Source organism: Mesoplodon densirostris, chromosome 2 (assembly GCF_025265405.1).
Source record: "Mesoplodon densirostris isolate mMesDen1 chromosome 2, mMesDen1 primary haplotype, whole genome shotgun sequence".
Classification (NCBI taxonomy): Eukaryota; Metazoa; Chordata; class Mammalia; order Artiodactyla; family Ziphiidae; genus Mesoplodon; species Mesoplodon densirostris.
In genome coordinates, this window is record NC_082662.1 from 98,787,802 (window position 1) to 98,815,125 (window position 27,324).

Here is a 27,324-nt window from a genome sequence, read left to right on the forward strand (position 1 = left end):
TCAGGAACAAGACAAGGATGCCCACTCTCGCCACTTTTATTCAACATAATTTTGGAAGTCCTAACCACAGTAATCAGACAAGAAAAAGAAATAAAAGGAATCCAAATTGGAAAGGAAGAAGTAAAACTTTCACTGTTTTCAGATTACATGATACTATACATAGAAAATCCTAAAGACGCCACCAGAAAGCTAGTAGGGCTCATCAATGAATTTGGTAAAGTTGCAGGATACAAAATTAATACACAGAAATTGCTTGCATTTCTAGACACTAACAACAATCAGAAAGAGAAATTAAGGAAACAATCTCACTTACCATCACATAGAAAAGAATAAAATACCTAGGAATAAACCTGCCTAAGGAGGCAAAAGACCTGGACTCCAAAAACTATAAGACACTGATGAAAGAAATTGAAGATGACACAAATGGATGGAAAGATATGCCATGTTCTTGGATTGGAAGAATCAATACTGTTAAAATGATCATACTACCCATGGCAATCTACAGATTCAATGAAATCCCTATCAAATAATCAATGGCACATTGCACAGAACTGGAACAAAAAATTTTTAAATTGGTATGGAAACAAAAAAGACCCCAAAAAGCCAAAACAATATTGAGAAAGAAGAATGGAGCTGGAGGAATCAGGCTCCCTGACTTCAGATTATACTACAAAGCTACAGTAAGCAAAACAGTGTGGTACCAGCACAAAAACAGAAATACAGATCAATGGAACAGGATAGAGAGCCCAGAAATAAACCATTTATGGTCAATTAATCTATGACAAAGGAGGCAAGAATATACAAAGGAGAAAAGACAGTCTCTTCAATAAGTAGTGTGGGGAAAATTGGACAGCTCCATGTAAAAGAATAAAATTAGAACATTCTCTAACACTATATATAAAAATAAACTCAAAATGGATTAAAGACATAAATACAAAACCAGATATTATAAAACTCTTAGAAGAAAACACAGGCAGAACACTCTTTGACATAAATTGCAGCAAAACTTTTTGGATCCATCTCCTAGAGTAAAAGAAACAAAAGAAAAAATAAACAAATAGGACCTAATTAAACTTAAAAGCTTTTGCACAGCAGAGGAAACCATAAATAAAACGAAAAGACAACCTATGGGAGGGGAGAAAATATTTTCAAACGATGAGACTGACAAGGGATTAATTTCCAAAATATACAAATAACTCATACAGCTCAATATAAAAAAACAAACAACCCAATCAAAAAATGGGCAGAAGACCTAAGTAGGTATTTCTCCAAAGAAGACATACAGATGGCCAATAGGCACATGAAAAAATGTTCAACATCACTAATTATTAGAGAAATGGAAAACAAAACTGCAATAAGGTATCATCTCACATCAGTCAGAATGCCCACTATCAAAAAAATCTACAAATATTAAGTGCTTGAGAGGGTGTGGAGAGAAGGAAACCCTCCTACACTGTTGTTGTGAATGTAAATTGGTGCAGCCTCCATGGAGAACAGTATGCAGGTTCCTTAAAAAGCTAAAAATAGAGCTACCATATGATCCAGCAATCCCACCCCTGGGCATATATCCAGAAAAGATGAAAGCTCTAATTCAAAAAGATACATGCACCCCAATATTCATAGCAGCACTATTTACAACAGCCAAGATGTGAAAGCAACTTAAATGTCCACCAACAGATGAATGGATAAAGAAGATGTGACACACACACACACGCACACACACACACACAATGGAATATTACTGAGCCATAAAATAGTTAATAATGTCATTTTCAGCAACATGGATGGACCTAGAGATTATCATACTAAGTGAAGTAAGACAGGGAAAGATAAATACCACACATCACTTATATGTGGAATCTAAAAAATGATACAAACGAACTTATTTACAAAAGAGAAACAGACACGCAGGCATAGAAAACAAACTTATGGTTACCAAAGGGGTAAGGGTGGGGGCAGGGAGGGATAAATTAGGGAGTTTGGGATTAACAGATACACACTACGTATATGAAATAGATAAACAACAAGGACCTACTGTATAGCACAGGGAACTATATTCAATATCTTTTTATAACCTATAATGGAAAAGAATTGAAAAAAAAGAATGTGTGTTTGTGTATAATTGAATCACTTTGCTGTACACCTGAAACTAACACAACACCATAAATCAACTATACTTCAATTTTTAAGAAAAGACACGAGAGTGGGAAAAAATGCCCAAATCAAAAATAAATCTGCCATGAAGAAAAAAAAGTCTAGTAGAGCTAAAAGTTAATGAAACTGGTAAGATAAGTCAGTAAATGTTTTTGGCTTTGCGGGCCATATGGTCTCTGCGACAATTGGTCCCCTTAGCAGCCACAGACAACACATAAATGAATCGATGGAGCTGTATTCCAACAGAACTTCAAAAACAGGTGGCCTTAGTTTCCCTACTCATGATTTAGAAGCTCAAGTTAAAAGGGCATAGCTACATTAAAGCTTAAATCTTAGATTTGAAATGTAAAAGGTGATTATCAAGGAAAAAAGGAGCAAAATAACTCAATCCTTAAAAAAAGAGGGAATATGTGATAATGAAGTCAGTTGCAAATGAAGTTTTTCTAATCATTGTGGTCAAAATTATAAAAGGTAAAGACATACATTTTAAAGTCTGGGGTAGAAGCAGTAGAATGTATGTACTTCAAACTGAGGCAACCAAAAAAGATGAATTTTCTTGTGGTTGGGATCTGGCAGAGTTCTTAAGACTTGGGATTCTTTGGCACCTCATGGCAGTGCTCCTACACCATTCAATGTGCACCTTTCCCTCTAGAAAGAGAAAACAAGACACATTCTGAGAACATGGCTGCCTGCATTGGGGTCTCCTGCATTGACCTGTAATTACCTGCTGTTAATTACAAGTTCCATGCCTAGTATTCCTCCATTATCATTGTATCAGCAGAGAAAGATGAAGCTGATAGAGAGCCCAAGCCAGCAGCCTACAGAAAATGGAAGTTTAGTCTTCCTTCATGTCCCATGGAGAATACTCCAGGCTGTTGAGGCAGTTTTGCTCCGCGAAGTTATTCAGGAACTCAGGCTCCTTCCATCCTGTGGCTCTGCCATTTGTAAGGCTGCTTCCTCATTTCCTTGGTTGCAGCTATATCATAAGTATGGGAAAGAAAATAGAGCAAACCCAAGGAAGCAACTTCTCATTATACAAGTGAGGCAGAAGTTGCAAACATCACAACTGCTCACATTCCATTTGTGATCAGTTGTGTGGCTTTACCTAGTCTCAAGGGTAGACACATATTTCAACAGAAGAATAGATTTGGTGGACAGTTGCAGTCTCTCCCACACCCAGGAGAGTGAGGATTAGAGGTTAAATTCAAGACAAGAAGAAACCTTGGGTTTAAGCCAGTGGTTTCAAGCAGGTAGGATAGAGACTAAGGTATTAAAGATAAGATGTTTATCTTCAGATAGACCTAAGGGGAGTGGCATATCCTTTAGTGTTCCTTGTTGCTGAAACAGGAAAATAATCTTTTAGAGGTATCAGGTAGCTCACTGAATCCCTGGGAGGGCCAAGGAGTTGGCATTGGAAGCTGGGTAGCTAGGAAGTGTGCCTAACCACAAGTGGGATTGTCCTAGAGACAACCCCACAGCCATTGCTGGGCACAGACACTGGGGCTCCTAACCCTGACATGTGGCACTGGAGGCGAATGTGTCACCACTGTTGCCGCCAAAATCCTGATCCCTCCACCACTACTCATGCCAGATAAATTCTCAGGGCCTGCCTCTTTGGAACTGAGGTCCTGTACCACCGTGTGCAGTTAACAGAGCCTGGGTCACAGGCCCATGCCTCAGCCACAAGAGAGGCTGGAAGAGCAAGTGAATTAGTTAGGGTTAAGTTCTGCTGTATATAACTAAATAATAACAGTGGCTTAAATAGGACAGAAGTTTATTTCTCATGTGAAAAAAGATCTGGAGGTAGATAGTTAAGCACTGGGAATGTTGGCTTCATAGTAGGTTTAATGACCTAGTTTCTTAACTTTATGCTTCATCATCCTCAGCAGGTGTTTTCCATTCTCTATGTCACCTCATAGACACAAAACGGCTGCTAAAGCCCTGTCACATCTGTGTTCCAGACAGCAGGAGAGAGAAAGAGAAATGGGGCTTGCTCTTTCCCTCTTAAAGAAACTTCCTGGAAGTAACGTATAACACTTCTGTTTATATCTCATTGGATAGAACTTAATCATTTTGGAAATGACGTCTTCCGCCTGGGAAGTAACATGCCCAGCAGAAGTGGAGATTCTGTGACAACAGAAGATGGGGAGATGGGATATCGAGTGACAACTAGCCATCTTTTACCTTGGGGAGGTGGGACCTATAATGTGAGAAATTCCCCACCTATAAGAATGATGTTTAGAAGATGCAGAGGATAGGTGCCTAACAGAAACATAACCTTTTCCACACGTGCATTTCCAAACAATCATCCCTACAGCCACCACAAGACACTCACGCAACCATCCCTGTACAAACAAAAACACGTGCACCCTCTTTCACCCAAAATAGGAACAACCCAAAGTGTTATCAACTACTGCATCCAGTTCCAAGTTTGGCATCTCGGGGTGACATTCAGATTGATATTTTGAAAATGACAGACTAAAGCATAATGTCAGTGACTTCCAGTTCATCCCATATGAAATAGTAAGGGAATGGGAGGTGTAAAACAGGGAAAATTAAGCGAGCTCTATAATTTAATAGAAAACAGCCTGCACTCAGATTTGCAGATAAGCTGTTTTGCATTTATCTACAATGCTTATAGGACGCCCTTCTTTGGTGAGAGGATTCCAAAGAGATGCTGCATAATAAGGCTTTTATACCAAACACTGATACCTGCAAACTAAAATTACTCCCTGGATCCGCTCTTGTGTCCATCAATCTGGTGAGCCCACTTCCAGGTTCACGATCGTCCCACTTTATTAGTCTACCACCTGATTGATGACAGACACAGAGACCAGCCTGCTCTACATGGTAACTCAAGACTTGGAAGCAAAGAAGAGGGTCCAGTCCTGGTGGATTCCAGAACATGCCCATTGTCCTATTCCTATTTAATCAAATCTAGCTTTTCCCAGACTCCTTGGTGGGGTAGCCACACCCCCTGAAAAAGCATAGTCCTGCCTAAAAGGCCCAACAGCCACTCTGCATTTCCTACATTCTTCCACTTTTCTTCCCATTTTAAACATAATTTTGGAAGGAAGGAGATATGGTTTCAGTCACAGTTCAAAAAAAAAATGTTATTACAGTTGGAAACATTACACCACAGAAGATACAGATCTCTCATTTTCCCTCCAACTTCTCACACAGCATGAACATTATCCTGTTTATTCTACTCCCACCCCTCGCCACCACTGTAAACACCCGCTCTAATGACAGTAACCTCAGGTTGGCCCTGGGTCTCCATGTGTCCTCTGCACCGCAGCACCTATTCATCTGAAATTCAAACATACTCACATCTATATAATCTTTTCTTCTGGATTTAAATCTCATGTGTGAAGCACCTATAGTTGTTTCTATTGAAAATCCCCAAAAAACACTAAGAGCTCATGCCTGTTGATCCTCAGCAATGTTTCATTACAATTTGGCCTAAGCAAGGAGCATGCCAGACCACGAAATCTCATCACCCACCCTCCAGACTCAGAGTTCTTTGCTCATCCCCGGGACCTCCCTGAACCTGAACTTCTGTGCTGACTCCAAGCACTTCAGCCATCTGCTTCAAGAACAGGGCATTTTGTGTCGTGTTGTCTTCCAACCAGAACAGAGAGAAATTTTTAAAGTTCCTTGAGAGCATGAAGCACTTTTCTGAAGCAAACTCTTCTTTTCTCCTTCCATTCCCATTAGAAGGAAGGGAATAAATGCATTGTTGTGTCTACTTTGTGTCAGGCTCTATACAAGCTCCAAATTAAAAAAAAAAAATTGGCTTAAGTCACAGTCCCTGCTCTCAGGCAACGTACAGTTTAGCGGCAGAGACAGACATTTAAACCAGCAATTAGAGTTCAGTGTGGAAAGTGCTAATGGAGGAGAACACTGAATCCTGTAGGAACAGGGATTTTAAAAGTCAGTACATCTAAATTAGCTGGGGGGAAGTGGAAGAATGTCCGGCAGAATAAACCAAACCCCAGTGGCTTAATGCATATTTATTTCTTGCTTATGCTTCACGTCCACTGTGGTCAACAGGCCCTGGTTTTCGTGGTCTCTCAGAGACCCAAACTGATGGAGGCTTCTGCTTGGCACCTGCTCTGTCATGACAGCAGTCGGAAGCAGATATGGCCACTCCCACACCGGCTTTTAAAGCTTCTGCCTGGAAAATGTGTATAATTTCCACTGTATTTAATTGGCCAAAGCAAGTCAGAATGTTACATGTAAGTTCAAGAGGGTAATGAAGCTTCCCTAAAGGGAAAACAATCAGAAATCTTTGGTGACCATCACTAATGCTTCCCACAAGGGTTATCAGCTGTGGCTCTCTAGGCAGGGGCTTCTCAGCTTACCTTAAACAATGAATAGGCATTAGGCAGGCTCAGTTGGCCAGACCAAAAGCATTCCAGGCAGGGGGCACAGCAAGTCCAAAAGCGTGAAGATAAAAGACAACATGGTGCTTCTGGATAATTTATTTACAAATTTATATAGCATCCATCCATTCTAAATGTTTTAAAAACACTGGCTTACTCCTTACAAGGTCCCAGTGAGGGAGGGTTCATTTGTCAGAGAAGGTACAGAGGCACAGGAGGCCAGAGTTTACTGTAGCAGAGCCAGGACCTGAACCCAGGGAGCCTGACTCTAGAGTCTAGGGAATTCAGAAAAGCTAGAACCCAGTGCTCCAGGGCAGGGAAAGAGGGGGGCGCCTGCCAAGAGATGGAGCTGGAAAGGAAGCAGAGGTCAGATTATGAAGAATTTTGTAAACTGGAGGAGACTGTCTTTTTCCTGAGGCCTAAGAAGCCATTAGCCATATTCAAGCAGGGGAGTGACATGAGCAAGCCTGCACATTAGAAAAGTCACTGGCTAAATGTCACTTCCTTCCCTCTCCCCTACCATTCATCCACCTGAACTCCTTAAATCCCTTTGTACCCACATGGCTTATTGTGCCACCTAGTCCTGCAGCTGAAGGATAAGGAAAATGCAATTTCTGTACCAAGTCCAGGTGTTTTCATAAGCCCTTAAACTGTCTTTAAAGGCAGATCCATGCCCATACACATCAGAGTCCCTCACTCCACCCATCCCATCAATGAAATAACTCTACAAATTTTTCTTGAATCACATAAGTTATTTCCTCTGAACTGGAAATGCCTTAATCCAGCTGCTCAACAATGAATACAAATGTATTTCCCTAATACTTTTTGGGGAACTCCTCCACCAAATTCAATTCAGCTATCACAAGTTTTTTGTTTTAAAAAGTTCTTATTGATGCTACTTGCACAAACCCATCACTAGTCTACTAGTTTCACACTTGTGCGATCTCTGTGCCTCTGGGATGATAGGGCATCCACTTCCCTTCTTTGCTTGAAGGGAACCACTGTAAGAGTGTTCTCTTCTTGTCCATCTTAGAATTAGAGTTAGGGGCAGTTGGGACCCGGGGGAGCCACAGCTCCTGTGGAATGGATCTGTTCCTCAGTGACCTTGTCTGCTTTCTTGGTTGTGGATAACCATTAAATGGATTTTCCCTAACAAACATAATAACTAGAAAAATTTGGAACATGTGATTTTTCTACAGTCTATCTGGAATTCAGGTGCAATATGGACCTATGTTTTTAAAACCTCTCCTTTACAATTGCCATGGTGCTCTCTTCTGTCATCACTTCTGTCATCCCAGGATTCTTTTCTCAGGGGACTGCAAGGCCAGTTTCCCATTTTCTTGCCTCTTCCCTGTGGAGAACAGACTATAAAATGGCCCTCATAATCCCACCTTCTGGTACTCACGATCTTGTGAAATCCTCTCCCCCTGAGTGTAGGCAGGACCTATGATTTCTCCTAATAAACTGCAACAGAAGTAATGGGATGTCATTTCCTTGATTATATTACATAGGACTGTAGTGTTCCTCTTTCCAGGAGACTCTTTCTACCTTACTGGGTTTGGGGAAGCAAGGTCATCTTTGTTGGGCCACAGGATATGATTTGAATTTTAGAAGATATTGACAAATTGTCCTCCAAAGTAGCTATACCAATTCACAAGTTCACCAGCAAGAAATCCTTACCAATTTCCCAAGCTTTGCCAACACTTCACAAACTTTAAATTTGTTCATCTGAAAAATGGTCCTCTTACTGGTATAATTTAAAGTTTCTTGGATTATAAATATTTTTTAAACTTTCTTTGGCCATCAATATTTCTATTTCCATAAATCATCTGTTCATAGATATTTGTCCATTTCTAAAAAACTGAGTTGCCTCCACAATGAGGTATCACCTCACACCAGTCATAATGGCCATCTTCAAAAAGTCCACAAATAATAAATGCTGGCGAGGATGTGGAGAAGAGGGAACCCTCCTACACTGAAGGTGGGAATGTAAATTGGTGCAGCCTCTATAGAGAACAGTACGAAGGTTCCTCAAAAAACTAAAAATAAAGTTACCATATGATCCAGCAATCCCACTCCTGGGCATATATCCAGAAAAGACGAAAACTCTAATTCAAAAAGATAGATGCACCCCAATGTTCATAGCAGCACTATTTACAACAGCTAAGACATGGAAGCAACCTAAATGTCCACTGAAAGATGAATGGATAAAGAAGATGTCGTATATAGACACAATAGAATATTACTCAGCCATAAAAAAGAATGAAATAATACCATTTGCAGCAACATGGATGGACCTAGAGATTATCATATGAAGTAAAGCAAGTCAGTCAAAGACACGTATCATTTATATGTAGAATCTAAAAAAGATACAAATGAACATGTTTACAAAACAGAAACAGACTCACAGACATAGAAAATAAACTTATGGTTACCAAAAGGGAAAGGTGGTGGCAGGGGATAAATTAGGAGTTTGGGATTAACAGACACTCACTAGTATATATAAAATAAACAGTAAGGACTTACTGCATAGCATAGGGAACTATATTCAATTAAAAAAAAAACCTGAGTTGCCTTAATAAGAGTTCTTTACATAGTCTTTATACTGGTCCTTTATCTCACTTGTCATTTCATTTTGTAACAAAAAATTTTTATGTGGAATAATGTTGAATTTGTAAATCTTTCCCTTTATAGCTTTTTAAAATGTCTTAGAGAAATGTTTCCTACCCTATGATCACAAACGTTCATACATTTTCATTAATACTTCTAGAGCTTTGTGTTTAACATTGGGCCTTAAACTCCAGATGACTTAATTTCAGTGAATGGTATGAAGTATGGGTCTATTATTATTATTTTTAATAAATTTATTTTTATTTATATATTATTTTTGGCTGCGTTGGGTCTTCGTTGCTGCGCACGACCTCTCTCTAGCTGTGGCGAGTGGGGGCTACTCTTTGTTGCGGTGCTCAGGGTTCTCATTGCGGTGGCTTCTCTTGTTGCGGAGCACAGGCTCTAGAATGCACAGGCTTCAAGAGATGCAGCGTGTGAGCTCAGTAGTTGTGGCTCACGGGCTCTAGAGAGCAGGCTCAGTAGTTGTGGCACACGGGCTTAGTTGCTCCGCGGAATGTGGGATCTTCCCGGACCAGGGCTCGGATCCATGTCCCCTGCACTGGCAGGCGGATTCTTAACCACTGCACCACCAGGGAAGCCCAGGGTCTATTTTTTTTTTTTTTTTTTTTTTTGCGGTACGCGGGCCTCTCACTGTTGTGACCTCTCCCGTTGTAGAGCACAGGCTCCGGACGCACAGGCTCAGCGGCCATGGCTCACGGGCCCAGCCGCTCCACGGCATGTGGGATCTTCCTGGACCAGGGCACTAACCCATGTCCCCTGCTTCGGCAGGCGGACTCTCAACCACTGCGCCACCAGGGAAGCCAGGGTCTATTATTTTTAATTGCTAAGTAACTGTCCCAGTCCTACATATTGGTTAGTCTACCAGTTTGAAATATCATCTTTATCACATATATAAGGGTCTGTTTCTGAACTCCAGTTCTGTTGAGTTCATAGTACCCCACAGTTTTACTTATCCTCACCAGGTCTTCACAGGGGCTCTAGTCTCATTTAACACACTTGTCATCTACAGCTGTGCAATCTCACCTTTATTTCTAGTACTTTGAAGGGCTAGTCAAGAACCTCTAGCCCTTGAACTCAGGTGTGGGGTGGGGGAATGTCAACATTGCAGTGATTGAAATAACATGTCCTTACGCTCCTTTGGCCTTTACTCCCAAGAGACATCCAGCTGGACACCAGTAGCCTCAGTGCTATTTATTGAAAAGAGCAGAGCAGAGAAAGTACAGGTCCCCTAGGGACAGGATGGAACAAAACAAGCAGTGCAAGTATGCCTCCTGCTCAGCATATTCTCTTGTTGCCCCACTGGGCCATCTTGTTGTTGATGGGCATCTTAAGGAAGCGGTCAGACTGCATGTAGGCAGCTATTTTCTCCAAGGCCTGAAGGGAAAGCACACCAAACCTTATAAAGACTCTAACCCAGCCAAAAGACCCATTCCAAAACAGCAACACTCACATGCTGCCTGACTCCACCCACAAGCCCCTCACCCCTGCCATTTCTTGTAGACAGTGCCTTCAAGGTATAGAAGCCAGGGCCTTCCCAAGACTTAAAGGCTTAGAGGTGTCCAACCTTGATCCCTTTAGGCAAAAGCTGATGTTGGGTAAGAATCTACCACAATGGGGTCCCTCGGGGCCCGGGGGAGTCTGTTTTTGTAAGAGAAAGGTGCAGGGAGCATCACCTCAAAACGGCACATGAAAGCCTTCAGATTTGGAAATTCATCCAGGCACTTGGGCTCAAAGATATGGTTCTGATCTAACACATCATAGGTGAGGAAATCCACAAAGGTGAGCTAGAGGGACGATAAGATCATCAGGTCTGGGGAGTTCATTAACACCTGCAGAGATAGAAAGGGATACCCTCCTTTTCCTTTCTTCCTACCTTTTCTCCTGCAAACCATGAGTATTCCCCCAGGAACAAGGAGAACTGTTTCAGTTGTCCAGGTAGCTGTTCCAAGTACTGAGGCTTCAGTTTTTCCTGGGAGAGAAGTAAAAGGGAAAGTGAGAATAGCTGTCATCATCTGCATGCGAATGGAGCAGAATTAACATTTGGGTTCCTCAATGCTCCTTTTTCTTTTTTTTCTTTTTTTTTTTTTTTACATCTTTATTGGAGTATAATTGCTTTACAATGGTGTGTTAGTTGCTGCTTTATAACAAAGTGAATCAGCTATACATATACATATGTTCCCACATCTCTTCCCTCTTGCCTGTCCCTCCCTCCCACCCTCCCTATCCCACCCTTCTAGGTGGTCACAAAGCACAGAGCTGATCTCCCTGTGCTATGCGGCTGCTTCCCACTAGCTATCTATTTTACATTTGGTAGTGTATATATGTCCATGCCACTCTCTCGCTTTGTCACAGCTTACCCTTCCCCCTCCCCACATCCTCAAGTCCATTCTCTAGTAGGTCTGTGTCTTTATTCCTGTCTTATCTCTAGGTTCTTCATGACATTTTTTTTCTTAAATTCCATATATATGTGTTAGCATACGGTATTTGTCTTTCTCTTTCTGACTTACTTCACTCTGTATGACAGACTCTAGGTCCATCCACCTCATTACAAATAGCTCAATTTCGTTTCTTTTTATGGCTGAGTAATATTCCATCGTATATATGTGCCACATCTTCTTTATCCATTCATCCGATGATGGACACTTAGGTTGTTTCCATCTCCGGGCTATTGTAAATAGAGCTGCAAGGAACATTTTGGTACATGACTCTTTTTGAATTATGGTTTTCTCAGGGTATATGCCCAGTAGTGGGATTGCTGGGTCATATGGTAGTTCTATTTGTAGTTTTTTAAGGAACCTCCATACTGTTCTCCATAGTGGCTGTACCAATTCACTTTTTCTTGATGCCTTCCTGCTAAGGAAACTCACGTGGTCAGGGTTGTAGCAGAGTTGTATCAGCTGCATGCGAAAATCCATTATTTGGTTCTCCATCATGTCCACTCGAATCTTTTCTTCTTCAGTCTCACCACCTGTAGGCCAAACTGTCATTTGGCCTTATCCACCCCCAGGTGAGCAGCCCTCACCTCACCAGCCCTACCCCACTCACACATATTGTGCTTGCGGGCGATATAGCGCAAGATGGCGTTGCTCTGGGTGATCTTGTTCTTACCGTCTATGAGATAGGGCAGCTGGAAGGAAAAGGAAAGCCCAAATAAACAACCCGACTCTCTCTTGCCTACCTGCCTCTCTCTCCTGGGAAAGATAAGACTTGCAGGGAAGTGAACAGTAGAGAGAAGATGCTGTGTCAGGAGAAAGAAGAGAGTAAGTAAAAGTTAGTAACTGGGTCCGCACCTGATTCTAGACAGGGGTGCTTAATCTGTGTGTGTGTGTGTGTGCGTGTGCGTGTGTGTGCGTGTGTGTGTATGTGCACGCCAAGGACCCTTTTTTATTATTTATTTTTGGCTGCATTGGGTCTTCATTGCTGCACGCAGGCTTTCCTTAGTTGTGTCTAGAGGGGGCTACTCTTCGTTGCAGTGTGTGGGTTTCTCATTGCGGTGACTTCTCTTGCTGTGGAGCACAGGCTCTAGGCGTGTGGGCTTCAGTAGTTGTGGCACATGGGCTCTAGAGCACAGCCTCAGTAGTTGTGGCCCACGGGCTTACTTGCTCTGTGGCATGTGGGATCTTCCCAGACCAGGGCTCGAACCCATGTCCCCTGCATTGACAGGCGGATTCTTAACCACTGCGCCGCCTGGGAAGCCCTGGACCCTTTCTTAGAATAAGGTTTTTAAATGCATAAAGCAAATTACATATATTTACACGATTTATATAATATTAAAAGAACAAAACTGTAAGAGTAATATGTGCCTATGAATGCATTAAATAACAAGAGGTAATAACTATCATACTTTCAAAATATGATAAGTGTAAATAATATTTATTTATAATATCTGCAACACATTAATATAATACAAAAATATCCATTTTCTACTAGTGACAAAGTCACAGGTATGGCTAATAATCAAGGTCACTGATTGCCTATACTCACAACAGAAGGAATTGTTAACTTTTAGTTACTAGTTAGTGGAAATGAAAATGTAATTTTTTCTCCATCTAAGTTCAAGGACCCCTGAATTCTATCTATTCTATCCAGGTTAAGAGCCCATATTCTAGATCCCCCTAGAATAGAGAGGAAAGGAGCAAGGATATACTTGAAGGCCTTCTCTTCTGTTTCTGTCCCCTCTTCTCCTAAAGCCACCTACGTTAAGAAAGTCCAGGTCTAGTTTGAATTTCATATCCAGCCACTGGCTTTTATCATAGTCCGGAGCTGTAAGAGAGAGAATGAAGTGGGATCCAACCTCCTTAATATCCGACCTGAGGAGAGTGGAAAGATCTAAAGACACACCCTAATTCCAATACCTCACATACCTAGGCCCCCAAAGATTAACCATTACTCATAAAGTGTTAAGACATGGTTGGGCTATGGCAGAGGGAGAATCCCCAGCTGTCTCCTCACACAGGACACAGCAGAGAGTTCCCAGGTGATTGGGGCAGAAGTCCCACCCGACCTCGTCGTGATGCCAACCTCAGGGCAGAAGAATACAGGGACAGTTGGAGGGCCTGCTCGGCTTAGCGTGGCGTCGCACTGGCACCCAGAGGGGCATTACCTTCCCCGCACGTGTATCTTTTCTCTTCTTAGGCTGTATCCGTGAACTCCAGGAGCATGCGGATGGCATGCGCCAGCTGGGGAGTAAAAAAGCTCCCCGTCAGCATCTGCACAGCTCCCAGCGGCACCCCCCAAACCCCGCCCGCCAATGCCCCCGCCTCCGGGTTGCCCAAACGCTGCATCCCGCCGAGGGAGTAGTTAAGCGGCTCCTGAGACCTACCCCACTGGGCTTGCTGCCCTCAGCCCCTCTCCCCCACGCCAGCGTGTCCAGAGGCGGGGCAGGGGTCGGCCTCCGCGGCCCGGGAGCTCGGCTGGGGCCGGCCGCGCTGCGTTAAGCGTCGCGGCGTAGGAGGTTTGGCCCCCGAGTAGAACCCCTTCTCTCGGAGACCACTGACCGGGAGCCCACGGCCACCTCCGCGTCCGTCTACCAGACCGAGCGGCTTGGCAATTGAGACGGCACTCACCCCGCGAATATCCCAGTAACCCAGAATCATGGTCGACTTCGACGACATTTCAATACTGCGTGCGTGCCTTCGCGGACTGGGGGTAGATGGCCAACGGGAGGGGCTTTATACCGGACGTAAGTAGGTGGCACCAACGTGCGCGCCTGACTCCGCCCCCACCGTCGTCTTCCCCTCCCTCCGAGTGTCCGCCTGGCCGCGCGCAGGCGCGACTTCTGCAGGCCCTGGGGTTGGGGGCGGACCATCCCCGGGCTAGGCAGGGGAGGAGAGTGACCCGGACCTGGGTTTGGGTCTCTGCATTCTCCACGCGTGAAGCCGAACTGTGTTTGTTTACTAGTGCCAATTAGGGTGGGAGGAGCCCTAACAGCCTAGGCGGTGAGGGCCCTGGTTACGCCGGGAGAGTGCGATTCATGCCATAAATATTTATCTAGCGGGTATGGGGGGTTTGGAGGGAGGTGGGCAAGAACCAGGAGGCGACTGAGACTGACCACCAGGGAATCTCTATCTTTGGCATGTGCATTGAGGGTGGATGGGGAGGAGTTCAGAGCTGCTCGTTAGGTGTCTGGCCTGGCGTCTACAGCACAGCCACTTAGAACACAGAGCCCCTGTGTTCTAAGAACCCCTAGCCTGGGTTTGGGAACTCAACATTTCCCCCTTCATTTGGCTGAAGCAAAGATGAGACTTTTTAAAAGGACAGTTCACTAAAAGAAGAAAGGAAAAAAGTACAAACACATTGGGACAGACGCATTTATAATGCCTGGATTTCTCCTCCTAAGGTAACAGGCCAGTCACAAATTAACTTGGGTATAAGACTAACACTTGGGGAGCACCTATGATATGCTAATCAATAGTCTAGGTATTTCACGTATGTTACTAATTTATGCAATTTAAGCTTCACAACAACTTTGTGAAGTAGGTTTCATGCCCATTAAGATTATCGAGGCCTGGAGAGGTTGGGTGAGTTGCCTTCCTAGGTTCAAGTTTCCATGGGTGGCCTGGGATTCAAACCTAGGTCTGTCAGCCCAATTTGTGCTAGTTCCTTTGTGCTTGGATGTCCAGACAGTCTCACCTCATCTCAGTCCTTGCTGGGAAACGTGGGGAGCATAGTTTTTTAATCTGGTTCTGGAGGGTTTCCCTGTTTCTAGGACTCCTTCAGCTCCATGAAACCCCAGAAGGCAATGTGTCAATATCTCCTCTCCCCGTTCCCCCAAATTAACTTTTCTGGTTAACTTTTGCCCTTGAAAGTCAAACCTTAAGGGTCTCACTTTTGTTCTGTTTTGTGAGGGAAAATGTTTGCATTCTTATTCAGTGTTACCATCTAAGAGAGATGATTTTCGGAGGCCAGGAACTTGAGGGGATGACATAGGCAGTCGAAAAATACAATATTCTGGCAGGGTTAGGATCATGGACAAATTCAATTAAGAGAGACTAAGGGAACATCTTAAGGACCCTTAATCCATAAGTACATCAAGCCTTATCTAAAGGCTTGTAGACTAAATCAATGAAAGTACAACCTCTGTTTTGTAGGGAGGGCAGTCTGTGACAGTTCTGAGATTAAAGAAGGCTATGTATACTAAATATTAGAAGCCACAGACAGTCCAGGCTCTTCACTTAACGTTTGAGAGAAAAGGAAGCCAGAGAGTGAAACGACTTGCCAGAGTTCACACAGGCAGTCCAATGTTCCAGTCCAGTGTTCCCTATGCTCTGCCACTAAAGAGACAAGCTGGGGAGGGGGCTCAAAGTCAGCTCACCCAACAGGAGGGGACAAAAGTATTAGAAGAGAAAGTTGCCAAGTAGAGCGTGGACCACCTGACATGCTTTTTTAGTGCGTCTCTGGATTATCAGCCAATATGGTTGATCAAAACCTACCACTGTCAGCCCCGGTACTCCTTGCTCCTGTGAAGTGTTGTGCCCTCAACTGTGCTGGGTGCCTTGGAATATACTGGAAGAAATGTACACAGAAGGATAAAGATGTCAAGGATAGCCTTATTTTGGAGTTTGTTTAGAAAGTAAGGAGAGCTTGGACCATAATTCTCAAATTCTGGCTCAGCTCCAGTGAATTCCCACTCACATTCAAACAGTCTGACCCAGTGATGGATGTAAGGGCTGCTGCTGTTTCATGCCCAGTGTCCCAGCTCTTCCTGACTCTCTGCCTTTGGCCTCCGTCAGGGCCAGAGGAAGCTGCAAGGGAGGCGCATGACAGGCTTGAAGATACTTTTATTGGGGAGGAGGGGAGCTAAACAGAGTCCTGACAAACCTAGGCTTAAGTGCTCCAGGCTCAGGAAAGAGATGCAATAAATAGGTGGCAACTGGGGAGAGCTCTCAACACAGCAAGAAGGGGCACCATTTGTCTCAACCTCTGGGCTTGCTCATCTTCTTTGCTGTGTGAGCTGGGGTGTGGGGTTCTCTGCAACCTGGGGGCCTGAAAGAAGAATTCTCGGGGCTCTAAAGAGTTATCAGATCCACCATCTTGCTTGTGAGAAAGTCTCGGTCTTGGAGGTGTTTGAGTTGCGCCTAAGGGTTCATCTGAGGAAAGAAAAGGTTGAGGTGAGGCTGGTGGCAGGTGAGGGACCCCAGAGCTGATGCCAACAATCAGCTAGGAGCTTCAAGGCATGCCTGAGCACGTGAACTCAAGCCCCTGGGGGACTGTCCTGTGGCCAGACCTGACACATTGAGTGCCACCCCAGGGTTGGGGCTGCTGGCTTGTCCACCTGACACTCTCACTCAGGGATCATCCCACATTTCCAGCGGGGCTCAGGATCCCAGGGTGGCCTCACCCCCAGCATCCTTCTGACAGCTTCCAGCCGTGCCAGGACCTGTGGGGCCTCCTGGGGACACAGCATCTGTAGCTCCCCAGGTCTCATGTGAAGCAGCTGGCGCCCCGTCATGCACCCGAGAGTCTTCACTGTGCTGGAAACAGAAACAGCAGAAACTGTCAGTGGTGGGGCGGAAGGACTGGGCCTGGGTGTCTGTGTGGAGGAGCGGCTGTTTGGGTTTGGAGACTGGGGTGACAGAAGAATTCACAGAAAGGGTATCTGGAGGCCAGGGAGTAAGATAAACATATTGGCTGAAACTAATATCATAGCTCCTGAGGTTGAGGGGAGAAGTGCCCTGGAAGAGACTCTTGTGATGGGAGGGGTGCCTGATTATCATCTGAGCCCTTTACAGAGGTAAAGCCATGGGACTTGGCACTCACACAGTGGAGAAGTTCTCTGCCTGCAACCAGGCTGTGACCTCCTCAGGCCTTGAGCTAAGTCGAAGCCCTGGAGCCTAGAATCAGGGGAAGTGGGGGTCAGAGGCCATCTCATCTCAGAGCCACCTACAGCCACCATCATCTGGTTCCCTTCTCTGGGCTTCCATCAGATCACTTGTCCCACTCCATGGTTCGATTGTCTGATAGGCACAAGGCTTGTTCTCTGCTCTGGTCCCACGAATAAACTCAGGATACAGTAAGCGTGTGATAATACTGATTAAGTTGAACCAGGACCATCTCCTCCACTTGTCACTGGATCCTCCCTGCCCCCACCTCTGACTCAGGCTTTATAGCTTCTGAATAGTCTAGGCTGGGTAGTACCCAAGGGGGCGACTTGCTCTTGCTTCCAGGGAACCCCGACTGCAGGGGCTCCAGGATGTTGCTGGGGATATAGCCGCTCTGTCCCACTTCATTCTTCACCAGCCACCACTGCTTACTCTGGTCCAGAACCTGCCAAGAGTCACTCCAGTGGTGACCTGAGCCTCTGTCCGACCAGCCTTGCCCCTCCCCCACCAGGCTTTCTCCCTTCTGGCCCTTCCCCACCTTCCCTCTCCCTCTCTAGGCCACCCACGCCATGCTCCCAGTAGCTCCCACCAACCACCACCTCCTTTTATCAGCTCAAGCCCATGCCTCACCTCCAGTACCTCTCCCTGGACCACAGTCAGTTCCCGTGGGTTCCTAGCTTCAAACTCATATAGGACTTGCATTTTCAGGGCTGGCTCGACAGGTCCGGGTCTGGAGGGCACAGGGTGGGGTCCGTGGTTGTGTGTCTCCTCTTGAGCAAAGTGCGAGTTGCTCCCTAACCTAGGGCTTTCCTCACTACCCCCGGAGACAGAGTCAGGATGGCCGGAGAGTGGGGCCTCAGAGACGGGGCCCCTGTCTCAGCCCCAGAGCCCCAGATATCTCCCCCTTGGAGTCTAATGGTGAATTTTGGGCTTCCACAGATTTTGAGGGCAGGTCCTTGTTAGGTGGGCTTGGGGTGTGGTTTTCTATAAGCAGAAGGGGTCTGAAATGTTGATTTCTCAAGACTCTTCCAGCATTGGAATTTTCTGTATCTGAGCTCTCCTTTGAGCACTTAATACTCAAGCTCTGGGAAATCAGAGGTATGTGTGGGGAGTATTGAAAGAAGAAGGGGTTGGAGCCTAGGAAGGTAAAAAACTGCCTCTTCACCCAAGGTAGGGGAGGGATGTGCCTGTATGTGTACGTGCCTGGCTAAAAGAGAACCCAGAGGTCAGTGACATGCAGAATCCACAGATCCCTCCCCAGAACCATATGGTCCTGACTAAACCCAGGGCATACCGGAGGGAAGTAGAGTCTTGGTTTCTTGAAGGTGCCTGTAGGGGCAGAACATAGTAAGAGCAGGATGTCAGCCAGAGTGGTGGTAGGGAGGTGGGGTGTGAGACCACAGACCACAGACCACAGACCCACCTGCACACAGCTGCCTCATATCCCCTCACCTGTCTGCCCACCACACAGAACCCACCTACCACTTAGGCCTCACGTGACCATGGTTTGGACTGAGATAGTGGAAACCAGCCAGAGACTAGGGCTTTGAATAGGACTCTGTGCCAAGCTCCCCTTACCTGGTAGGAAGGTTCTGGAAGCTGCCAACCATCATAGAATGTGGGTTGGTAGGGCAGGGGCTCACTGCCTGTCCAGTTGGCCCTGGGGAAAGAACAAGGCTGAGTCCACTCTGTGCCAGGCTGTGGGATGTGGAGAGGGCGGAGATGACAGGGCCTAGCCTGGGGAATCTTCTAGGTAGTGGAGGATGTGGCCCACATGAACTGATCAAAGGCCCCAGGACACCCACATAGGAGCGAACAGCTAAGCATGTACAAATCCCACAGTGCAGGTATCCATGGGCCAGCCTCACCTCTGCCCGTGAAAGTGCAGGCATATCAACACCAGAAGAGATGAGTACTTTATCTCACTGATGGGGGTTTTGAATGAAAGTGGTAGAACCACAGAGCGTTAGGGCTGGAAGACCCCCGCGGGGTCTAACTGGTTATAGTTCTCAGCAGCAGATGTCTTTCTTTCTAGCAGGTTAGTATGTGGAACTCTGCCTTGTGATCACAGCACAGCACTCTGGCTGGCTCTAGGGTGGGAGCTGGTATGAGCCGCTCAGCCTCCCCCTCACCCATTTTGCCTAGCATGCAGGAGGAGCAGCGCTGTTGGTGGTCTCCAGTCATGCTCTGCTTGCCGGCCTGGGGAATGCCAAGTCCCCTCTTCGAGGAAGTCCCCTCCCTACCTCTCGGAGGCAGAGGTGAATGCTTCCTCTTTGCACTGCTGCTGAACTCCAGACACCCTGGAGAATTGCTCCTCTCACGCTGAATTGCACATGATTCTCACGTGTCTGTGTTTCTTACTTACATTGAACTCCTTGAGAGCTGTGTCCATAGTACAGTGCATGGGACACAGGAGGCGGCTAATTTATTCAACGGGGACAAGTAAATTATTCCCCCTTCTGAATCTTTTTTATTGGCTCCTTTTCTTTGTCCTAAAAACATGCTCAAGTCTTCCCTTGACTCTGTTACTGTGCCTTTTAAGCTGTCATTCTATTATCTTATCTTTGTCCAGTTTTTTGAGGATGTGTCCATATGCCCTGCCTACATTTTCTTACCTCTGGTTCTTTCATTATGCCTTGCAACCTGACTTTTACCTCTGCCATTGCTCTGTTGAAACTAGTTCTTCTAAAGTCCTGATAATCTCCTGACTGCCAGATCCAATGGCCTTGTATGGTCTATATCCTTCTGGATTACCACACAATTTAGTGTTATTTATAGTTTTGGGTCAATTTGCCTAAAATCAAATAACCTGAATAGAATTTACCTGAAATTTAACTATTTTGAGAGTTTTTACAACTCTTTAGTTATTCTATTTTCTGTGTTTCTGTCTTTCATTTCATTCATTCGTCCATTTTTGGTTACTTAAAGAAATGAGAAAACATCTTAGGCCACATCTGACTTAATTTTATATTTAAAGTAATAAACAGAGACAGAAAATAGAATAGGGGTTACCAGGGGCTGGGGAAAGAGAGGAATGGGTACAGTTTTGGTTGATTGTTTAATGGGTACAGAGTTTCTGTTTGGGATGCTGAAAAATTTCTGGAAATGGATAGTGGTGATGGTTGTACAACATTGTTAATGTACTTAACGGCATTGAATTATACACTTAAAAATAGTTTAACTTTTATCCTATGTATATTCTACCACAATAAAAGAAATTGATTACATTAAGTTATAATTTATGTCTTTAGATGAATTGGACACAAAAATCCTTTAATGGGGCTGAATTGGAAAAAAAAACCCAGCTCATTAGGCAAAAAGAATCCTAGAACCACTGTTTTTTTCCCCAGTTGATTTCTCTTTCTAAAACCCTCTTCTTGGACTTCCCTGTTGGCACAGTGGTTAAGAATCCGCCTGCCAATGCAGGGGACACGGGTTCGATCCCTGGTCCGGAAAGATCCCACATGCCGTGGAGCATCTAAGCCCGTGCACCACAACTACTGAGCCTGCGCCCTAAAGCCTGCAAGCCACAACTACTGAGCCCGTGTGCCTAGAGCCCGTGCTCCGCAACAAGAGAAGCCACCGCAATGAGAAGCCCGCGCACCACAACGAAGAGTATCCCCTGCTCGCCGCAACTAGAGAAAGCCCACGCAGCAAGGAAGACTCAACGCAGACAAAAATAAATAAATAAATTTATATAAAAAAACCCAACCCTCTTCTCTCTTGGATTTCATGTTTCTGCTTCTTTGTTTCTCCTTTTAACTCTCTGGAATTTCTCTTTGCCTCCTTAACCCTGTTTCCTTTCACCACCTTGAAGTTTCCTCAGGCCCTTCTCTCATGGGGAGAGCAGACCATGCTTGTTAAGGTGAGCTCTGGGGCTCCCACTGCAGTGCTTACCTCCAGGTGGCCCCAACTATCACTTCTGTACTGACTGTTCTCAAACTCTTGTAGCCAGGTCAGACCTCTCCCCCAAAGCCCAGGCCACCCTGTCTCTGCGAAGGTTCCACTGACACCTCAGCTCAGCATATCCAAGCTGGTTTCATCCTCCCCTCCCCACAGCTCTCATCAATTTGGCCTTGCCGCCCAACTGCCCATCTCACGGTTCCACATGCGTGGAATATCTCTTTCTCTCTTAGCTCCTTGGCTGGTGGGTTGCAACTCTTATTGATGTTACATTTGCAGCATCTCTTACGTCAGTAATTGTTAAAATCTGGGCAGGACTTGAGACAGAGTTTTCATTTTGTCCTTGACAAAAATGAGAAAAATTTTAGTAGAAGGTTGCCAACTCTCTTTCCTTGGGAAGAATTGTTCTTTTTTCTGAAATAATGCTTTCCTTCAGTGGTGGGTGATGGTAAGTGGTGGTTTTGTTTTGTTTTCATTGTTTGTACTTAGCCTAATTAAAAGTTGGACACTCCAGGTAGAGTCTTCAATTTGTTTTGAGATATTTCATAGAATAGAGGTTACCAGGGCCTGGGGAGTGGGAAGAATGGGTACAGAATTTCTGTTTGTTTTAAGACACAATGTAGAGCCTGCCACCTCCTGCCCTGTGTGTCCTGCCCTATGCCCCCACGTCCCTTGCCTCTGATTCATTCAGGCTTTGTCGTCACTTACTGGCTGGTGGTCCAGGCTATGCCCAGCCCCTTCCAGAGGTTACTCTCAGGTGGGCTTAGACAGGACTGCAGCAGATCAATGGCCTTGGTGGTGAGGAGGGGTGAGATCACTTGGGCTGCTAGGCCAGGCTCAGGACACTGCTTCAGGATCTGGGGAGGGACAGGAGGTTTCAGGAAGCCTGGGCTCTTGCAGGGCCAGACAGGAGTGGGGAAGGGTCCGGGGTCCCTGGCTTCCCACTTTTGCAGTACCACGTTGCCCCAGGCCTGCGCCTTCCTGCCCCCACTGGTGTCCTTGGGGTCAAGGACAGTGCATAGTGGGGATGGTGTCTTGGGGTCAAGGAGAAGAACGTGCTGGGGTGAGCGAGGGGCAGATCCACAGACTCCCTCTGCCCCCTACCTCCCACCCCGGCCTCTGTCTCATCTTAACTTCAGCATGTCCCTCTGCACCACCCTGTCCTCCCCCGACTCACGGAGTTCAGAGTTTGGAAGAGGAGGTGTACGAAATCAGGGGCGCTTGTATCCTGCAGCATCATGGCCAGCTTTCCCTGAGGACACAGGGCGAAGCCTGTTACCACCCTTCCTCCCACCCTACCTTCACCAGGACCCCAGGGCCCCATTGTTCTGGGCCTTGATGGGGAGCCTGGCATTTCTCCAGAAGTCCCAAGAGTGGGCAGAAGCTGGAGAAGCTTGGGATGTCCATGAGACAAGAGAGGAGGGGACTGCTGAGGTGGGGTTGGGGGAAGGGCTGGGGAACTTGTAGGGAGCCACATACCAGGAGGTTGAAGCTGTACTTGATCTTCTGGAAGCAGTCGATGTAATGTGCCTCTGTTATCCCTATAGAGAGAAGTGGGAAGGTGGCGGGTCGCAGATCATTCCAGGGCTCTCCCCCCACTCCTCTCCCCTGGCCCTCAGCACTCACCCCCCTGATGCTTTATCTTTTTCTTCCCCTGTCTCTTCTTCTTATGACTGGTGTTTGACTGGGCCTCCTTCAGCTTTCCCATGAATAGCTCGATGTCTCTTAGGACGTGGTTCAGCACCTCCTGGACCCCAAACAACCCATGGCCTGAGTGGGCAGTTAGGCCCACCCTGGAACTCCCAACCCTGACCCCCCCCTCCACCTCCTACCACAAGCCTGAGCCTCAGGCCCAGCCCAGGTTCTGACCAAGGCTCCGTGTCCCTCCTCAGCCCAGGCCCTGCCTTGGTCATCCCGGCACCTGGCTCCTTGGGGTTGAGGGAGATGACTGGTGTTCTCCCTTGGGCCAGGACCAAAAATCCTCAACGAGCCCAAGACAATCTGCAGTTACCTTATCCCATTCTGGGTCCCCGGGGGATGGGGACCTCCTCGAAGGAGGCAAAGTGAAGGCACTTGACTTTTGGATGCTGGAGTGGTGTGGCAGGGGCCTTGGGGATGGTGGTGTATCTGCGATGGATGGGAACCATGGTCCAGAACTTCTTTGATCTTTGATGGGAATCCTCTCCTCCCACTGGCCCCCACGCCCAAACTTACTGTGCTCTGGGGTCATCCAGTGGTGCTGTTCTGGAGGGGGTCTGCACTCCAGAGGAGGTACCTGCTCCTTAGGGATCGGCCTTTCCAGAAGAGACCCCCTGCATCTGTCCTGACCTGGGGGAAGGGCTCCGCATCGGGGTCTGTGAGCACATGGTGGGGACACAGCTTTGACAAGGTTCTTGGGACAGAAGCACTGCCCACCCTTCTGCCCCAGGACCCGAGGGTACCACTCCCTCTCTCCAGGAGCCCGACCAGCCCTGCGCCTTGGTCTCCATCTGAACACTTCCCTGACTCTCCCCTGCCTCATCTGCCTGCTCTCTGGGACCAGTTCGTCCCACGTCAGCCTCCGAGGCCAGCCTCCAGTGTTCACTGGGCCCCGCCCCAGCCCCTTCCCCATGCCCATCTGTGCCCTATTTCAGCCTGGCCCCTCCCCAGGTCAATGCCTATGTTATTGGGCCAAAGGTTCCTGGGCTCCCCCAGATGTGGGGCAGGGCCTGGCCCACCCAGACCTGAGCTCTGAGGTCCTGCAGGTGAGCTGGGGCAGAGGCTGCCTACCTTTGCTCTAGCTCCTCCTCCAGAGCCTTCTGCAGGCTGGTCTTCAGTCGCTCTGCCTGCAGGAAGCAGCAGTCAGACAGGCTGGGGATGGGGGGTCGGGGAGGAGTGGGAGGGGGTGATGGTTGTTGGATTCCACACCTACTCACCCCCACGTCCTGGCACTGGAAAAGCAGAGTGTTAGTGACTCGCAGGCCTGAATCCTGTGCAGTGATGGACAGGACAGAGTTGTAGGAGCAGGTGTTGAGTGCCACGTCCATGGCCTTGATTCTGTCCAGGCGGTAAGATTCCAGTTCCTCCTGGGCCAGGCAGAGAGGTCAGCTGTGAGGTCACTGAGAGCCAGGCTGACTCCTGGGAGCTCCTGACCTGGGTTGCTCCACCCTTCTGGTGGTCTGGGATGGGGGATCGTCTCCCCTGATCCCTATGCCTCTGTCCCCCATTTCTTCCTAGTTCTGGGTATGTATTGTGTATGGGGAGGGGTGGTTGCCATGTGGGACATGCATCGATGGTGTTCATGCCTGGTGCTTGCTTTCCCATGGCCTGGGTCAGCTATGATCCCTTGCGGGGAATGGTGGGAGGCTGACCTTTGTCTCGATGTCCAGCAGCTGGAGCCAGCCATCCCTGACCTGCAGGAGCAAGTCCTGGCTCCACACCTGGCCCTGAGCATCCATTTCCTGCAGCTTTTGCAGGACATCCTTGGGCTCCTGGACTCTCTGCGTCCCCAGCTTACATGTCAGCAGGTGCTGAGGGGAGAGGAGGAGATGCAGGACTGGGAGAAGGTTTGGAGAAGGGGATCACAGGTGGGAATGTGCAGGGCTGGGGTGTGGGGGAAAGGCAGCAGAGGGGGAAGACATGTCCCTGGCGTCCTTGTTGGGGAGTGCCAGGCAATCCCTATAAAGCAAACTTCAAGGGCCAGTGTGATGGCCAGAGGCAGTCAGGCTAGGATGGGGCCCCCAAGTCAGGGTCTGATGGGCTGCAGGAGGGGGTTTAGGACTCTGGAGGAAGGACGGTCATGGCCTTTAACAGTCCAGGCCAGCTGAGGGGGCTAGATTGTGGTAGATGTGGGCTTCAGCTACCCAACAAATAAGTCTGGACTTCTCTGGGTGGGATATATATAGGATGCTCAAATTCTGTCCCCGGCTTCCTTTGCCGTTTTTGAAATCACCATCCCAGCCTGGTCCATCTCCTCCCTGACCTAGCGTTCCTGTCTCCATGCCTTTTCTCATGCTGTTCCTCATGCCCAGAAGGCACGTTCCACTTCTGCTAATCCATCACCTCCCAGTCTCTCAGGAAGAAGTCAAGCCCCCCTTCTCCCTGATTCTTGCCCAGAGAGGTCCATACTGACCTCTGTCTCCACTCAGGCCCTTGCCCCACTGCTAGTCTGATCATTCCAGCAGTGTTTTTATCCTTGAGGAGACCCCTCCCTTCTCCTATCCAAACATTGCCTTCACAAGTCACAGTCCTGCCCCTCACCCTCCTCTCCAGGCCCTTGTTTAGAGGGAGGTTGTCTGCCTCCTGCTCCTTCATCCTACCACGCTGCCCTCTGCATAGCTCCCAGCTCCTCTCCCAGTTCACATGGCTGGCATATTCAGGAGCTCTGACATCAGGAGCTCTGACATCATGAGCTCTGGCATCCTGGACATGCCTCCTCTTGCCTGCTAGACCTAACCGAAGCCAGTTCCTAACCCCCATCCCTCCATGAAGCCCAGTGCTCCTGGGCCCAACCCAGCTGGCTTGGGGGCCCTGACCTCTGCCGCCCTCTGGAGCCTCCACACGGTTGCTCCAGCATCCTTCGCTGCTTCTTCTCCGGGGGCCCCTAAATCTGCTGCTGCCCAGGGGTGGTTTCTACCCCAGACCTTCACCCTGACCTGGTGTCTTCTCTTCTCTGCCACACCCTTCCAGCCTGAGCTTTTGCTGTGGTGTCAGCCACTCTCCAGGCAATTAGATGTGGCAGAGCACTGTTGTCTTCCCACGCGGGGCCAGAGCTTCCATTGTAGGCTCTAAGCTGCGCAGGCCTGCCCGGAGAGCTCAAGCCCAGAAAGCTCCACTCTCAGGCAGTGGTCCTTTCAAGTCCTCACACAGGGACTGCTAACCTCACACATTCCTTCCTCCAGCTGTGCCAGATCCTGGGCAGAGAGCAGTTTCCTGGGGCAGGGGGTGGACTGGGAGACAGGCAGGGATGGGGTGGTGGCAGGTGCCTCCTGACCCATCCGTCTGCTGCTTGTTCCTGCCCGGGGATAGGATGTCCACCACCTCAACCTCTAGCCTGGCCTTCCCTGCCCATCTTCCTTCCCCACATTTAGCAGATGCTCAGTTAGGCTTGCTGGACCCGAGCCCACCCGCTCTGACTGGGTCAGGCCATTGGCTTCTGTGGCAGAGACTTATCTCAGATGTCTGTTTTTTTGTCAGGGCGGTGGACACACGGGAAAACTTGGGTTGAATCAGGAAACTGTCTGGGGCCCCCTGGTTACTCACCTCCACCCTGAGCTGCAGGTGGGTGGGCTCTGAGGTGAGATTCTGCAAGTACTCCTTCCGGTGCACTGCCGTGGCCCAAAGCAAGGGCGTGGGGGCAGAAGAAGGGGGTGAGACATATACAGCAATAGGGGTTGGTCAGCATGGCGAGGGAGGCAATGGAAGGCAGGGGGTTCAGGGAGCTCAGTGGGAGGGAAGGGGAGAGGGCACTGGAGGGACAGCTTACAGTAAATGGCTCTGCTGCTGGGCCGGGACATGTTGATGCTGCTGAGATGACTCCCTAGAAGCCAAAATGAACGGAAGAGACAGCAATCAGGGCTGGGGAGAGGGAGACCGGGGCGGAGCTCGGTGGGACAGCTGTTGCAGCCCATCCCTGACCCGGGTCTGAGGCTTGGACCACAGGTCTTTCTGGATCCTTCTCCAGACGTACCCTCTGCTGAAGAGCCCTCCGTCTTGGCTGGGCCTTGGAGGCCCCCAGGCAGGCTCCCAGCTTCCCATTATTTGGCCAGTAAAGCTCATTCCAATGGGCTCAGGAAAGCTGGGTGGACAGGAAGTTGGGACCAGATCCCATTCTGGGCCTGAGTGTAAAAGATGCCAGATGGGTGTGCCTAGCTTCTGGAGGGAAGGAATTAGGGTCAGCAGCCTTCCCTGCCAAAGCAAGCCTCTTGTCCAAGCCTGTTTCAATTCCTCAA

General features: G+C 47.7%; 2 protein-coding genes across 5 annotated transcripts; both read right to left on the reverse strand.

Moving 5' to 3' along the window:
- Positions 1 to 10,346: 10,346 nt before the first annotated feature.
- Positions 10,347 to 14,337, reverse strand: LOC132481442 (glutathione S-transferase Mu 3). Of its 4 annotated transcripts, XM_060086306.1 has the most exons (8): positions 14,237 to 14,252; positions 13,774 to 13,849; positions 13,318 to 13,433; positions 12,216 to 12,297; positions 12,038 to 12,138; positions 11,044 to 11,139; positions 10,844 to 10,954; positions 10,347 to 10,544 (listed from the first exon to the last, which is right to left on the reverse strand). In XM_060086306.1, the coding sequence occupies exons 3-8, from the start codon at positions 13,399 to 13,401 to the stop codon at positions 10,446 to 10,448; spliced, it is 573 nt and encodes a 190-aa protein (XP_059942289.1). In that variant the 5' UTR covers positions 13,402 to 13,433; positions 13,774 to 13,849; positions 14,237 to 14,252; the 3' UTR covers positions 10,347 to 10,445. The 4 variants fall into 4 exon arrangements, with proteins under 4 accessions (XP_059942289.1, XP_059942307.1, XP_059942297.1 ...); XM_060086324.1 differs by lacking the exon at positions 13,318 to 13,433 and having other exon boundaries at positions 14,237 to 14,337; XM_060086314.1 differs by lacking the exons at positions 13,774 to 13,849; positions 14,237 to 14,252 and adding an exon at positions 13,692 to 13,772.
- A 2,352-nt stretch (positions 14,338 to 16,689) lies between these two features.
- EPS8L3 (EPS8 like 3) lies at positions 16,690 to 26,889 on the reverse strand. Its single transcript, XM_060086344.1, is given in 19 exon segments — positions 16,690 to 16,745; positions 16,748 to 16,759; positions 17,011 to 17,138; positions 17,430 to 17,503; positions 17,808 to 17,936; positions 18,122 to 18,305; positions 18,786 to 18,820; positions 19,070 to 19,151; positions 22,103 to 22,251; positions 22,572 to 22,646; positions 22,874 to 22,935; positions 23,021 to 23,141; positions 23,406 to 23,521; positions 23,609 to 23,748; positions 24,164 to 24,219; positions 24,310 to 24,459; positions 24,745 to 24,903; positions 26,636 to 26,700; positions 26,859 to 26,889. Coding segments are annotated over 19 exon segments (1,824 nt in total).
- Between the last annotated feature and the right edge of the window lie 435 nt (positions 26,890 to 27,324).

Coding starts and splice junctions, on each gene's coding strand:
- LOC132481442 (XM_060086306.1), bottom strand. CDS start 13,401: ATGAAATTCAAACTAGACCTGGACTTTCTTAACGTAGGTGGCTTTAGG. Junction 12,139..12,215: donor CGCCCGCAAGCACAATATGT/GTGAGTGGGGTA, acceptor TTTGGCCTACAG/GTGGTGAGACTGAAGAAGAA. Junction 10,955..11,043: donor CATGGTTTGCAGGAGAAAAG/GTAGGAAGAAAG, acceptor TCGTCCCTCTAG/CTCACCTTTGTGGATTTCCT.